Source organism: Entelurus aequoreus, linkage group LG08 (assembly GCF_033978785.1).
Source record: "Entelurus aequoreus isolate RoL-2023_Sb linkage group LG08, RoL_Eaeq_v1.1, whole genome shotgun sequence".
Taxonomy (NCBI): Eukaryota; Metazoa; Chordata; class Actinopteri; order Syngnathiformes; family Syngnathidae; genus Entelurus; species Entelurus aequoreus.
The window spans coordinates 2,397,595-2,414,145 of record NC_084738.1 but is presented as its reverse complement, the minus strand read 5'-3'; the positions used below and the strand labels follow the sequence as shown (position 1 = coordinate 2,414,145).

General features: G+C 37.0%; 1 protein-coding gene across 1 annotated transcript; it reads right to left on the bottom strand.

Moving 5' to 3' along the window:
• Positions 1-1,882: 1,882 nt before the first annotated feature.
• LOC133655304 (zinc finger protein Pegasus-like) lies at positions 1,883-14,860 on the bottom strand. The gene is made up of 3 exons (XM_062055329.1): positions 14,374-14,860; positions 12,262-12,450; positions 1,883-7,086 (listed from the first exon to the last, which is right to left on the bottom strand). The coding sequence occupies exons 1-3, from the start codon at positions 14,489-14,491 to the stop codon at positions 6,203-6,205; spliced, it is 1,191 nt and encodes a 396-aa protein (XP_061911313.1). The 5' UTR covers positions 14,492-14,860; the 3' UTR covers positions 1,883-6,202.
• Between the last annotated feature and the right edge of the window lie 1,691 nt (positions 14,861-16,551).

Here is a 16,551-nt window from a genome sequence, read left to right as displayed (position 1 = left end):
AAATATATTTCCTAATTTATTTGAAAAATGTTCATTATAACTATTATGCAACATAATACATTGCAAGTATCGTTTTTTTCGTGTTGAATTGTCACCCCGGGAGTCGCACCGTATCGTCAGGTGCCAATTCAACACGAAAAAAACGATACTTGCAAGCTATTATGTTGCATAATAATATACACTACCGTTCAAAAGTTTGGGGTCACATGTAAATGTCCTTATTTTTGAAGGAAAAGCACTGTACTTTTCAATGAAGATAACTTTAAACTAGTCTTAACTTTAAATAAATACACTCTATACATTGCTAATGTGGTAAATGACTATTCTAGCTGCAAATGTCTGCTTTTTGGTGCAATATCTACATAGGCCCATTTCCAGCAACTATCACTCCAGTGTTCTAATGGTACAATGTGTTTGCTCATTGGCTCAGAAGGCTAATTGATGATTAGAAAACCCTTGTGCAATCATGTTCACACATCTGAAAACACTTTAGCTCGTTACAGAAGCTACAAAACTGACCTTCCTTTGAGCAGATTGAGTTTCTGGAGCATCACATATGTGGGGTCAATTAAACGCTCAAAATGGCCAGAAAAAGAGAACTTTCATCTGAAACTCTACAGTCTATTCTTGTTCTTAGAAATGAAGGCTATTCCACTAAATTGTTTGGGTGACCCCAAACTTTTGAACGGTAGTGTATTTCCTAATCTAATTTGAAAAATGTTCATTATAACTATTATGCAACATAATAGATTGCAAGTATCGTTTTTTCGTGTTGAATTGTCACCCCGGGAGTCGCACCGTATCGTCAGGTTCCCAAAGATTCACACCCCTATTTTGTATAGTGTGGAATGTTAGAAAAAGCTTGAGTATGTGAAATTACTCAGAACAGTAGTATGTGAAATAAAACATTAAACCTATGACAAATTTATGCTGTTGACGTGGTAATTATTATTTTTGTTGTTATCACAATAACTCATTTAAATTAAGCGCATGACGCAGTAAGTCGAATGATGCGGACACATCTGTTACTGGATAATTTCTAATACGCTGCTGCCTTTGAGATTTTGTATCTATACATGTTTATATTGACAAATACAGTGTTTCAGTCTGCAATATTGTTAAATTAAAGACACCTATTATTACATGTCTAGCTTATGTGCTATTGTGTACTTGGCTGCTGTTGGCCTATATCAGGGGTCACCAACGTGGTGCCCGCGGGCACCAGGTAGCCCGTAAGGACCAGATGAGTAGCCCGCTGGTCTGTTCTAAAAATAGCTCAAATAGCAGCACTTACCAGTGAGCTGCCTCTATTTTTTAAATGTTATTTATTTACTAGCAAGCTGGTCTCGCTTTGCTCGACATTTTTAATTCTAAGAGAGACAAAACTCAAATAGAATTTGAAAATCCAAGAAAATATTTTAAAGACTTGGTCTTCACTTGTTTAAATAAATTCATTAATTTTTTTACTTTGCTTCTTATAACTTTCAGAAAGACAATTTTAGAGAACAAATACAACCTTAAAAATGATTTTAGGATTTTTAAACACATATACCTTTTTACCTTTTAAATTCCTTCCTCTTCTTTCGTGACAATTTAAATCAATGTTCAAGTAAAAATTTTTTTTCATTGTAAAGAATAATAAATACATTTGAATTTAATTCTTCATTTTAGCTTCTGTTTTTTCGACGAAGAATATTTGTGAAATATTTCTTCAAACTTATTATGATTAAAATTCAAAAAAATTATTCTGGCAAATTTAGAAAATCTGTAGAATCAAATTTAAATCTTATTTCAAAGTCTTTTGATTTTCTTTTAAAATTTTTGTTCTGGAAAATCTAGAAGAAATAATGATTTGTCTTTGTTAGAAATATAGCTTGGTCCAATTTGTTATATATTCTAACAAAGTGCAGATTGGATTTTAACCTATTTAAAACATGGCATCAAAATTCTAAAATTAATCTTAATCAGGAAAAATGACTAATGATGTTCCATAAATTCTTTTTTTAATTTTTTCAAAAAGATTCGAATTAGCTAGTTTTTCTCCTCTTTTTTTCGGTTGAATTTTAAAGAGTCGAAATTGAAGATAAACTATGTTTCAAAATTTAATTGTCATTTTTTTTCGTGTTTTCTCCTCTTTTAAACCGTTCAATTAAGTGTAAATATCATTAATTATTAATAATAACATAGAGTTAAAGGTAAATTGAGCAAATTGGCTATTTCTGGCAATTTATTTAAGTGTGTATCAAACTGGTAGCCCTTCGCATTAATCACTACCCAAGAAGTAGCTCTTGGTTTCAAAAAGGTTGGTGACCCCTGGCCTATAGCCTAACATGTTTACCTCTTGACTAAAATAGAAGGATAAGTCCAACCCTGTGTGCTCGTTGGAGGACATTTAGATGTCAACTGGCTGTCCATATTTGCACAAGTCAACACGCTTGTATCGGACTGATATCAATATGGGATCAGGACACCACTCCTCAATAAGTCTGGTATGCTGGCAAGGAGAAACTACTAGCTGCATTCAATCAGGCTCACCCAGGAGAAATCGAAAGCGCGTAGCTTTGAGTAGAACTTACAGTGGCATGTAAACTGTAGGTCACACCTTAGAAAGACTATTTCCTCAAAGTGTTAAGATACAGTGGAACCTCGATTTACAGACCCCTCTATGTACGAACTTTTCGGTTTGTGAACTTTTAAGATCGCGCCAAACATGCCTCTGTGTGCGAACCATGTGTCTGTGTACGAACACGTTCATTTTGGCAGCCGTTTTCTGCTTGCTCGTATTGAAGAGATTGAGGAAACCATTTTTGTGTTACAGCAAGTTTTTAATTGTAATGTAAACTGACTTTTTTGGAAAAAAGATGCGAACGCAGACTACCTGTTGTTCAGCTCCCTCCCAGCAGGCACAAGACATTGATACAACGTTGATTATACATATTTGTTTTTTAAAACGGACTTCTAAACAATGTTGCAAAATTAGTTGTATTTGTAAACTGAGACAACGTTGATGTCTAACGTTGGATCCACGTTGTTGGTCAAATCAACGTCACAACCTGACATTGAATAAATGACGTCAAAAAGCATAATGTTTCAACGTTTTATTTGTGTTGTAAAATATTGGTTTGGAAATGACCAAATTTCAATGGTCAAATCAACGTCACAACCCAACATTGATTAAACGTTGTCAAAAAGCATTTTGTTTCAACGTTGTATTTGTGTTGTAAAATATTGGGTGGGAAATGACCAAAATTCAATGGTCAAATCAACGTCAGAATCAGTACCCAACATTGATTAAACATTGTCAAAAAGCATGTTGTTTCAACGTTGTATTTGTGTTGTAAAAGATTGGGTGGGAAAATGACCAAATTTCAATGATCAAATCAAAGCCAGAACTCAGAACCCAACATTGATTAAACGTTGACAAAAAGCATGTTGTTTCAACGTTGATTTGTGTTGTAAAATATTGGTTTAGAAATGACCAAATTTCAATGGTCAAATTAATGTCACAACCTGACATTGAGTAAACGTCGTCAAAAAGCATGTTGTTTCAACGTTGTATTTGTGTTGTAAAATATTGGTTTATACAGGGAATAAGCGGTACAAAATGGATGGATGGATAAATTTCAATGGTCAAATCAACGTCACAACCTGACATTGACTAAACGTCGTCAAAAAGCATGTTGTTTCAACGTTGTATTTGTGTTGTAAAATATTGGTTTAAAAATGACCAAATTTCAATGGTCAAATCAACGTCACAACCTGACATTGAATAAATGACGTCAAAAAGCATTTTGTTTCAACGTTGTATTTGTGTTGTAAAATATTGGGTGGGAAATGACCAAATTTCAATGGTCAAATCAACGTCAGAACTCAGAACCCAACATTGATTAGACATCGTCAAAAAGCATGTTGTTTCAACGTTGTATTTGTGTTGTGAAATATTGGGTGCGAAACGACCAAAATTCAATGGCCAAATCAACGCCAAAACTCGGAACCCAACATTGATTAAACATTGACAAAAAGCATGTTGTTTCAACGTTGAATTTGTGTTGGAAAATATTGGTTTAGAAATCACCAAATTTCAATGGTCAAATCAACGTCAGAACTCAGTACCCAACATTGATTAAACATTGACAAAAAGCATGTTGTTTCAACGTTGAATTTGTGTTGGAAAATATTGGTTTATAAATGACTAAATTTCAATGGTCAAATCAACGTCACAACCTGACATTGAATAAACGTCGTCAAAGAGCATGTTGGTTCAAAAATGACCAAATTTCAATGGTCAAATCAATGCCAGAACTCAGAACCCAACATTGATTAAACGTTGTCAAAAAGCATTTTGTTTCAACGTTGTATTTGTGTTGTAAAATATTGGGTGAGAAATTACCAAAATTCAATGGTCAAATCAACGTCACAATCTGACATTGAATAAATGACGTCAAAAAGCATGTTGTTTCAATGTTGTATTTGTGTTGTAAAATATTGGGTGGGAAATGACCAAATTTCAATGGTCAAATCAACACAAAGAGCATGTTGTTTCAACGTTGAATTTGTGTTGTAAAATATTCGTTTAGAAATGACCAAATTTCAATGGTCAAATCAACGTCATAACCTGACATTGAATAAATGACGTCAAAAAGCATGTTGTTTCAACTTATTTGTGTTGTAAAAGATTGGTTTAAAAATGACTAAATTTCAATGGTCAAATCAACGTCAGAATCAGAACCCAACATTGATTAAACGTTGTCAAAAAGCATGTTGTTTCAACGTTGTATTTGTGTTGTGAAATATTGGTTTAGAAATGACCAAAATTCAACAGTCAAATCAACGTCATAACCTGACATTGAATAAATGACGTCAAAAAGCATGTTGTTTCAACGTATTTGTGTTGTAAAAGATTGGTTTAAAAATGACTAAATTTCAATGGTCAAATCAACGTCACAACCTGACATTGAATAAATGACATGAAAAAGCATGTTGTTTCAACGTTGTATTTGTGTTGTAAAATATTGGGTGGGAAATGACCAAAATTCAATGATCAAATCAACGTCAGAACTCAGTACCCAACATTGATTAAACGTTGTCAAAAAGCATTTTGTTTCAACGTTGTATTTGTGTTGTAAAATATTGGTTTGAAAATGACTAAATTTCAATGGTCAAATCAACGTCACAACCTGACATTGAATAAATGACATGAAAAAGCATGTTGTTTCAACGTTGTATTTGTGTTGTAAAATATTGGGTGGGAAACGACCAAAATTCAATGGCCAAATCAACGTCACAACCTGACATTGATTAAACGTTGTCAAAGAGCATGTTGTTTCAACGTTGTATTTGTGTTGTAAAATATTGGTTTATAAATGACTACATTTCAATGGTCAAATCAACGTCACAACCTGACATTGAATAAACGTCGTCAAAGAGCATGTTGTTTCAACGTTGTATTTGTGTTGTGAAATATTGGGTGGGAAACGACCAAAATTCAACGGCCAAATCAACGCCAGAACTCGGAACCCAACATTGATTAAACGTTGTCAAAAAGCATGTTGTTCCAACGTTAGGTTTGAGTTGCTCAACGTCAGGACCTAATTCAGCAAGTTGTCAACGTTGTTTTACTGTCTTGTGCCTGCCATCTTTGCTGATGTTAATCACAATGAGCATTATTATTTAAGTATGCAATGTGCTGTAAGTGGATTTTTTTTATGTTATTATTGTAGCAATATGGTTGTTAAAAGTTAAGGATTTGTGTGCTTTCTGATCGTTTGTGAGGGCACCAATGGAACTTGTGTGTGTTGGCAGTGCAGTGCATACAGGACAGTTGAACTTGTCGTTTTTTTAGATAGTGATTTATCACCTCCTTGTTATGATATACAGTATTGTATATCACCTATTATTACTGTATATCACCTATTATTGTGCTCAAAGTGTACAAACCTGCACTAAAATATGGACTTTTGTCCACCCATTATTCATATTTACATTGTTTCTTATGGACAAATTTGCTTCACTACACATACTTTTTGATTTAAGAACACTATTCAAGAACCAAATAGGTTCGTAAAACGAGGTTCCGCTGTACTCAACTGCAGAGAGCACCAGGCGTCTGTTTGCAGATATACAGTAGCTACCTTTTTTTTTTTTTTTAAACTCTCCAGACAGACGTGGGCTGAAGCAACAAAACGTTTGAATATTTAAAAAGTCACTTCTTGTGTTGTCCTTGAGCGAAATGGCAGGCAAAGTCGTACTTGTCCGTGCACGTGTGCCCGCAGATGTTGCAGCGGAAGGGGTGCTCGTAGACGTGGCAGCCCATGTGGATGGTGTGCAGGACGTTGTCGGGGAATTGGATGTCACAGTGCGGGCACCTCTGCGGGTCCTCGGTGAGCGGCGTGGCGGTGAGCGGCGTGCCGGGCCGGCTGTTGCTGACACACAAGGCGGCGTCGTTCGCGTCCAAGCCGTGCGCCGACGCGGGGCTCCTGCGGTCTGAGGCGGGGTGTTCCGTTTTGGGCGTTCGAGTCTGGACGCCGTTGTGGCACGGCGCGGCCCGCGCCCCCGTCACCTCCTGTATCACGATGGGCTTCTCATCCGTGCCGGGCGATACTTGAGAGGCCTCGGGGTCGAGCGGCTGGAGCGACGCCAGCTGCTCCAGCGGGTTGTCGAACGACAGGCCGTTAGCGCCTCTGTTGAAGTCGTTCTGGAACACCCGGGGGGGGTTCCTGGGCTCGCCGGTTGGCATGTGGTGGTGATGCTGGTGCGGCAGCTCGTCGGCGTAGTCCAGCTTGGGCACGGGCACGGGCGGCGGGCTGAAGTTGATGAGCAGGCGCCGGCCGAAACCCAGCGAGCCGGTCCTCTTCTGGAGTGTGGCCAGACCTCGTTTGCTGGCGAAGGGCGGGCGCGCCACCCGAGCGGGCACCAGCTTGTGGCGCCGGCGGCGGTGATGCGACAGGTTGCTGCGGTCGCTGCAGCGGAAAGCGCACAGGTCGCACTTGTACGGCTTCTCGCCGGTGTGCGAGCGCATGTGGGCCTCCAGGTGGCGCTCGTACGCCGAGGCAAACGGGCACAGCTGGCAGCGGTGAGGCTTTTCTCCTGACAGACACAGAGGAGGGGAAATTTACACCAATATGAATGTAGAGGGGAAAAAAAGACCGCCAGTTTCTTGTGGGTGATCGTAGTTGACATCACAAGAAGGTGAGGCAGCTTGAGAAAACAAAGAAAAACGATTATTTTTCAATTCCACTAAGCTAACTTTAAAGGCAGTATTAACAGATTTTTAGTCGATCCAGTGAGAGTAAACTAAATGAGGTAAGCAGCAAACTCCACAATAATACACTACCGTTCAAAAGTTTGGGGTCACCCAAACAATTTAGTGGAATAGCCTTCATTTCTAAGAACAAGAATAGACTGTCGAGTTTCAGATGAAAGTTCTCTTTTTCTGGCCATTTTGAGCGTTTAATTGAGCCCACAAATGTGATGCTCCAGAAACTCAATCTGCTCAAAGGATGGTCGGTTTTGTAGCTTCTGTAACGAGCTAAAGTGTTTTCAGATGTGTGAACATGATTGCACAAGGCTTTTCTAATCATCAATTAGCCTTCTGAGCAAACACATTGTACCGTTAGAACACTGGAGTGATAGTTGCTGGAAATGGGCCTCTATACACCTATGTAGATATTGCACCAAAAACCAGACATTTGCAGCTAGAATAGTCATTTACCACATTAGCAATGTATAGAGCAGACCTGGGCATTCTCCGGCCCTTTGTGCGTCCCTGTCCGGCCCGCGTGAGGCCAATTATAAATGACAAAATACATTTAAAAAGTATCTATGTCGAGTGTGCAATACAACGGTGCTGCTTTTGTTTTGAAAATCGTTATTTGTATTACTTCCGTGTGGACGTGTGCGTGATTGTGAGTGAATGTGAACAACTGCAATTACAAATGACAAAATAAAGTTGAAAAAACATCTATGTCGTGCGTGCAATTACAACTGTGCTGCTTTTATTTTGAAAAGTGTTATTTATGGGCGTGTGTCCGTGTGTAACCTGCGAGTGAAGGTGCACATTCAGCAACAAGTGATGCACGGTTTGCACCCGAGACGCTAAAAAGAGAAAAGTTGATGACGAATGGCGTGTTTTCAACAAGACATGGACTGCCAAGCAACGTTCCCTCTAAGGTGCGCGCCTGCGCAATTGCGCACTGTTTAAGCGTCCTCTGCGCGCAGCAAATATATGCCGCGCACCAAATCAAATCCCATCTGAATTCTAAACAAAATAAACACATTTATTCTATGTAATTTTGCAATGCAACTCTGAGTGACAGTGACAACAAGCGGCCCTAACGGTGTTCGTCAACACCGTTCAATTATTGTAACGTCTGTCGAGATGCTTCGAGGACAGGAATTATATCGATCACTTTATTGAGCAAAACTGTTTATATTCGGACATAACCACACCAAAAACATGAGGAAAACAATTCTATCTTGAAAAACTAGTCATTTTCTGCCGTACAAACCAGGCCAAAACCAACTTGTCATCTGTCACCAACACGCATAGCACTAAACCACTGGTGCGTTTATGGCCACACAAAAAGTCGGACAACTCAAACACCACACAAAGTTACACTATGACTCCTCAGTCATACGTGTGCTTATTTTACTGTCATTTATTATTAATGTTAATTTATTTATATTAGTCATGGAATGCTGTTACACACACTATGTTGAAGTATTACTATTATTATTAATTATTATTATTATTATTATTTATCTTACGGTACATATCAAAAATAATATTTAGCAAAAGTTAATTGAAATATTGTTGATGTGGCCCTCCAGCAGTGCTCGGGTTGCTCATGCGGCCCCCGGTAAAAATTAATAGCCCACCCCTGGTATAGAGTGTATTTCTTTCAAGTTAAGACTAGTTTAAAGTTATCTTCATTGAAAAGTACAGTGCTTTTCCTGCAAAAATAAGGACATTTCAATGTGACCCCAAACTTTTGAACGGTATGTCTAGAAAAATGTCTTTTTAGACTTAGACAAACTTTATTGGTCCACGAGGGAAATTGTTCCACACAGTAGCTCAGTTACAAAGGATGGAAAGGATGAGGATGGAAAGGATAATGCACACAAGGGCACAAAAAGAGGGCGAAAACAATAGGTATAAAGTAGACTAAATATGTGCCATAGTGGCAATATAAAATATAACATCCATCCATCCATTTTCTACCACTTGTCCCTTTTGGGGTCGCGGGGGGTGCTGCAGCCTATCTCAGCTGTGCACATGGGCGGAAGGCGGGGGACACCCTGGACAAGTCGCCGCCTTATCACAGGGTCAACACAGAGAGACAGACAACATTCACACTCACATATAACAGGGTTTCCCACACATTCATTTATTTGTGGCGGCCCGCCACGAAAGAATTACGTCCGCCACAAATAAAAATAAAAATAAAATTAAAAAATTGCAGATTTACTTTACAAAAGAGAAGTGTAGGATACTTCTCTTGTTGCCTTATTTGTATTTGACCACTACTGTTTTCTGTTTATTTGTTACTGACTGTGGCAGGACACCTCTGCCTCTGTTTCACTTTATGTTGCTGGTAAAAAATATGGTTGGAGTAGTAGGCTAAAGTTAAATTATTTAGTATGCACTAATTAAAGGGGCAGAGCTTTAAGAGACATTTTAGCTTTTATATTTTATAAGATATATTTTTTGTAAGAACCACAATTAATAAATATATTTCAGTGAATAACTTATTGTTCAAATCTGTATATAAATATGTACATAAAGTGTTGTAATTATATTGTAAAATGGATGGATGGACGTTTAAAACAAAACTGTTATTATTAATTAGTAAGTATACTTTTTTTTTTAGAAAAAATCAAATCATTGTAGTAAATTATGCAAATTGCTCGATGATGTCATGGTGACCACGCCCATAGCCACGCCCCCACCGCCACAGGTATATTGGCAGTTTATGGGAAACACTGTATAACATATGTGTAATTTTTATATAATGATGTATTTTATTATATTATATTATATAATAATATATATACATTTTGTGGCAAGTAGACCATATCATAGTTTCTAATATAATAATACACTGTGTTTCTATCAAATATAAAACAATGTTTATTAGCTATAAGCTAGGATCCTCAAAATTATTAGAAAATCAAATGTGTGGCCCCGCCACTTCCTTTTATTTGGCCCTTAAAAGCCTGGAAATAATATTTATCAATAAAGTACTGTAACTTTTGTTACTAAATGTATTATTTATTTCTATTTTGGGAGGGAAAAAATATATGTACTCCATGTAATCGCAAATGATGTTAACTTAAATATTGTCTAATTATGCAAAAATATATTATCAAACATTCAAAACATTTTTTAAATACAAATGAATACCAATAATTATTTCAAAGCAAGTTATCCATCAAATTGTGCAAAGTAAAAGTAGCAATAGATTTCATGGTAAAAATAGTGAATTTTACTGTGATTTTTACAGCATTTTTCTCTAAATGAAAAAAATATATACTTTTTTTTACTGTAATAAACTGTGGTGTCGTTTTGGCATTTACAGTAATGCACTGAAAAATCTACAGTTGTTGATTTGCGGTAAAAAAAAAAAAAAAAAAAGGCAGCTCAGGTGCGAAAATGTTACTGTAAAATTGAAGTTTTATATATTTACAGTAAAAAAAAATAATGTACAAACCCCGTTTCCATATGAGTTGGGAAATTGTGTTAGATGTAAATATAAACGGAATACAATGATTTGCAAATCCTTTTCAACCCATATTCAGTTGAATGCACTACAAAGACAACATATTTGATGTTCAAACTCATAAACATTTATTTATTTTTTTGCAAATAATCATTAACTTTAGAATTTGATGGCAGCAACACGTGACAAAGAAGTTGGGAAAGGTGGCAATAAATACTGATAAAGTTGAGGAATGCTCATCAAACACTTATTTGGAACATCCCACAGGTGAACAGGCTAATTGGGAACAGGTGGGTGCCATGATTGGGTATACAAGTAGATTCCATGAAATGCTCAGTCATTCACAAACAAGGATGGGGCGAGGGTCACCACTTTGTCAACAAATGCGTGAGCAAATTGTTGAACAGTTTAAGAAAACCCTTTCTCAACCAGCTATTGCAAGGAATTTAGGGATTTCACCATCTACGCTCCGTAATATCATCAAAGGGTTCAGAGAATCTGGAGAAATCACTGCACGTAAGCAGCTAAGCCCGTGACCTTCCATCCCTCAGGCTGTACTGCATCAACAAGCGACATCAGTGTGTAAAGGATATCACCACATGGGCTCAGGAACACTTCAGAAACCCACTGTCAGTAACTACAGTTGGTCGCTACATCTGTAAGTGCAAGTTAAAACTCTCCTAAGCAAGGCGAAAACTGTTTATCAACAACACCCAGAAATGCCGTCGGCTTCGCTGGGCCTGAGCTCATCTAAGATGGACTGATACAAAGTGGAAAAGTGTTCTGTGGTCTGACGAGTCCACATTTCAAATTGTTTTTGGAAACTGTGGACGTCGTGTCCTCCGGAACAAAGAGGAAAAGAACCATCCGGATTGTTATAGGCGCAAAGTGTAAAAGCCAGCATGTGTGATGGTATGGGGGTGTATTAGTGGCCAAGACATGGGTAACTTACACATCTGTGAAGGCACCATTAATGCTGAAAGGTACATACAGGTTTTGGAGCAACATATGTTGCCATCCAAGCGACGCTATCATGGACGCCCCTGCTTATTTCAGCAAGACAATGCCAAGCCACGTGTTACAACAGCGTGGCTTCATAGTAAAAGAGTGCGGGTACTAGACTGGCCTGCATGTAGTCCAGACCTGTCTCCCATTGAAAATGTTTGATTGATTGATTGTGGCGCATTACTTTTTTGCAATGTGTTGCTGCCATTAAATTCTAAGTTAATGATTATTTGCACACAAAAAAATAAGTTTCTCAGTGTGAACATTAAATATCTTGTCTTTACAGTCTATTCAATTGAATATAAGTTGAAAAGGATTTGCAAATCATTGTATTCTGTTTTTGTTTACCATTTACACAACGTGCCAACTTCACCGGTTTTGGGTTTTGTAAATTACAACCTAAATACTGAGGCGTCTGGCAAGGTGTTTGTATAAAATAAAATAAAAACGACATTGCATGAATCATAATGATTTAGAAATGAAAGCTTATGATTGCATTGTTAAAAAAAAAATAATAATAATAATAAGGCAGGCTGACCTGTATGGATGCGGATGTGCTCAATCAGACGAGCCATGCCTTTGTTGGCATAGCTGCAGAAGCTGCACTTGTACTTCCCGTCACACGTCCTCTCCAGACCGTCCATCTGCACCTCGGACCCCTCCTCCAGGGGCAGGCTCACCTCCACGGATGCTGGGTCCACGCCGTTCTGCTCGCTCCTCGGACCAACTGCTCGCACAAACCCAAACACACAGTCTCCATCACCAGATCGCACACGTAGAAGATCCATGATTCCTACCTGGATCCTTCTCAAACGCATAATATCCATGATTCCTACCTGGATCTTTCTCAAACGTAGAAGAGCCATGATTTTTACCTGGATCCTTCTCAAACGTATAAGATCCATGATTCCTACCTGGATCCTTCTAAAACGTATAAGATCCATGATTCCTACCCGGATCCTTCTCAAACGTATAAGATCCATGATTCCTACCTGGATCCTTCTAAAACGTATAAGATCCATGATTCCTACCCGGATCCTTCTAAAACGTATAAGATCCATGATTCCTACCTGGATCCTTCTCAAACGTATAAGATCCATGATTCCTACCTGGATCCTTCTCAAACGTATAAGATCCATGATTCCTACCTGGATCCTTCTCAAACGTATAAGATCCATGATTCCTACCTGGATCCTTCTCAAACGTATAAGATCCATGATTCCTACCTGGATCCTTCTCAAACGTATAAGATCCATGATTCCTACCTGGACCATGATTCCTACCTGGATCCTTCTCAAACATATAAGATCCATGATTCCTACCTGGATCCTTCTCAAACGTATAAGATCCATGATTCCTACCTGGATCCTTCTCAAACTTATAAGATCCATGATTCCTACCTGGATCCTTCTCAAAGGTATGAGATCCATGATTCCTACCTGGATCCTTCTCAAACGTATAAGATCCATGATTCCTACCTGGATCCTTCTCAAACGTATAAGATCCATGATTCCTACCTGGATCCTTCTCAAAGGTATGAGATCCATGATTCCTACCTGGATCCTTCTCAAACGTATAATATCAATGATTTTTACCTGGTTCCTTCTCAAACGTATAAGATCCATGATTCCTACCTGGATCCTTCTCAAAAGTATAATATTAATGATTCCTACCTGGATCCTTCTCAAACGTATAATATCCATGATTTCTACCTGGATCCTTCTCAAACGTATAATATCCATGATTTCTACCTGGATCCTTCTCAAACGTATAAGATCCATGATTCCTACCTAGATCCTTCTCAAACGTATAAGATCCATGATTTCTACCTGGATCCTTCTCAAACGTATAAGATCCATGATTCCTACCTAGATCCTTCTCAAATGTATAAGATCCATGATTCCTACCTGGATCCTTCTCAAACGTATAAGATCCATGATTCCTACCTGGATCCTTCTCAAACGTATAAGATCCATGATTCCTACCTGGATCCTTCTCAAACGTATAAGATCCATGATTTCTACTTGGATCCTCCTCAAAAGTATAAGATCCATGATTCCTACCTGGATCCTTTTCAAACGTATAATATCCATGATTCCTACCTGGATCCTTCTCAAACATATAATATCCATGATTCCTACCTGGATCCTTCTCAAACGTATAGGATCCATGATTTCTACCTGGATCCTTTTCAAACGTATATAAGATCCATGATTTCTACCTGGATCCTTCTCAAACGTATTACACCCATGATTCCTACCTGGATCCTTCTCAAACGTATAAGATCCATGATTCGTACCTGGATCTTTCTCAAACGTAGAAGAGCCATGATTTTTACCTGGATCCTTCTCAAACATATACTATCCATGATTCCTACCTGGATCCTTCTCAAACGTATAATATCCATGATTCCTACCTGGATCCTTCTCAAACGTATAAGATCCATGATTCCTACCTGGATCATTCTCAAAGGTATGAGATCCATGATTCCTACCTGGATCCTTCTCAAACGTATAATATCAATGATTCCTACCTGGATCCTTCTCAAACGTATAAGATCCATGATTCCTACCTGGATCCTTCTCAAAGGTATGAGATCCATGATTCCTACCTGGATCCTTCTCAAACGTATAATATCAATGATTCCTACCTGGATCCTTCTCCTCACAGATGGACCCTGAGATCATGTTGACATGCTGGGTCTGCTGGGTCAGGTATTCTTGGAATTCCCTCACAAAATCCACAGGTTCTGTCTTGATCTCCTCCATTGTGCTCCTTTTGACGCAGCAAACCTAAACAAAACCAAACAAAAACTCCTACCGGACACTTTTTTTTGTGTTTGTTTTGTTTTGTGTCAAAGATCTGCTTTGATCGATGCTAGCACGGTGGCTAACGTTAGCACGCTAGCTGCAGCCCTTTGTGAGCTAACGTGTCGCGGCCATGTCGTCGGTTAAAAGGCGTTTGTAACGCTAAGTTTCACAACACCATGATGGTTCATCGGGAATTATCATAAATATGATTATAAATCCCTCATTGCGGGGTCGCTAGCGAACGCCTGTGTAGCATCCGTGTGTTTCCAATAGGGGGCTCGGTAGGTCGACACAAATGTCGACTGTGTCGATACTAGATTGACTGTCGATAGTTATTCTTACAGTTACCGATGTGTTCAAATATAGATTATTATATATTGTCAACGTTGTAATAATAACACAGAAGGGACAAATGATTTTAATTCAAACCAAAACTGTTTTTTTTTTGCTTTCATTTTTAACTTTATTTTGTTCAAACAAAAAGGAATACATATTTTATTGTGTTACATTGTTCTATTGTCGTGTACTTATAAGCATTTTTATGTTGTTGTTTTTTAATTATTTGCTATTTTTATGCATATTTCTTACTATATGCGAACAATTTCTCCTTTGGATCAATAAAGTTTGTCTATATTTTATATATAGTGCTTTTTGTTGTTTATGTTATTTAGTTTTTATTAATTGGTTTATATATAGAATGTTCTCTTGTGATTTTTATTATTTATCTGCTATTTTAATGCATATTCCTTACTTTATTTTATATATAGTGCTTTGTGTTGTTTATGTGTTTATGTGTATTTTACCATTTTTATTGATTGGTTTGTATATAGAATGTTCTGTTCTTATTGTGTTTATTATTTATTTGCTGTTTTAATGCATATTCCTTACTATATTTTGTATATAGTACTTTTTGCTGTTTATGTATAGTGCGTATTTAGTTTTTACCATTTTTATTGATTAGTTTGTTTATAGAATGTTCTGTTCTTATCCATCCATCCATCCATTTTCTACCGTTTGTCCCTTTTGGGGTCGCGGGGGGTGCTGGAGCCTATCTCAGCTGCATTCGGGCGGAAGGCGGGGTACACCTCTTATTGTGTTTATTATTTGTTTGCTGTTTTAATTCATATTCCTTACTATATTTTATATATAGTGCTTTTTGGTGTTTATTGGTAATGCTTATTTAGTTTTTACAATTTGTATTAATTGGTTTGTATATAGAATGTTCTCTTATTGTGATTTTTATTATTTATTTGCTATTTGAATGCATATTCCTTACTATATTTTATATATAGTGCTCGTTGTTTTGTTATGTGTAGTGTTCATTTAGTTTTCACCATTTTTATTGATTAGTTTGTATATAGAATGTTCTCTTATTGTGATTTGTATTATTTATTTGCTATTTGAATGCATATTCCTTGCTATATTTTATATATAGTGCTTTTTTGTTGTTTATGTGTAGTGCTTATTTAGTTTTTACCATTTTTACTGGTTGGTTTATACATAGAATTATTGTTTTTTTTGCTTTCATTTTTTACTTTATTTTGTTCGTACAAAAAGGAATAAATGCATCATTGTGTTACTTTGTTATATTGTTGTGTACTTGTAGGCATTTTTATGTATTTTTTTTATTTTATTTGCTATTTTAATGCATATTCCTTACTATATTTTATATATAGTGCTTTTTGTTGTTTATTTGTAGAAAAACCAAACCATTTTTACTGGTTGGTTTGTATATAGAATGTTCTGTGATTTTTATTACTTTGTTCTTACCTTTCTGTTTTTAATCTGTACAGCCCTTGGGGCTGTTTTAAAATTGTGCCATATAACTGAATAAACCTTACACCTTGAATTGTGTCATATTATTTAACTTGTAATAAAGACATTTGATGATTAAAACAATGTATATTTATTTGGGTTTTTTTTAACCTCGATAGAGAAATTAAAAGTAAACATTACAATGTTCATAATTATATTAAATGTCAAGTAAAAAGTATGTTTGTTCTTAACATTAAAGAAAC

What these genes read in the sequence shown, in the direction of transcription:
- LOC133655304 (XM_062055329.1), bottom strand. Translation starts at nt 14,491, where the DNA reads ATGGAGGAGATCAAGACAGAACCTGTGGATTTTGTGAGGGAATTCCAA. An exon ending in CTGTGAGGAGAAGGATCCAG is followed by an intron (nt 12,451 to 14,373) that starts GTAGGAATCATT and finishes TTGTGCGAGCAG; the next exon opens with TTGGTCCGAGGAGCGAGCAG. An exon ending in GCACATCCGCATCCATACAG is followed by an intron (nt 7,087 to 12,261) that starts GTCAGCCTGCCT and finishes TGTGTCTGTCAG; the next exon opens with GAGAAAAGCCTCACCGCTGC.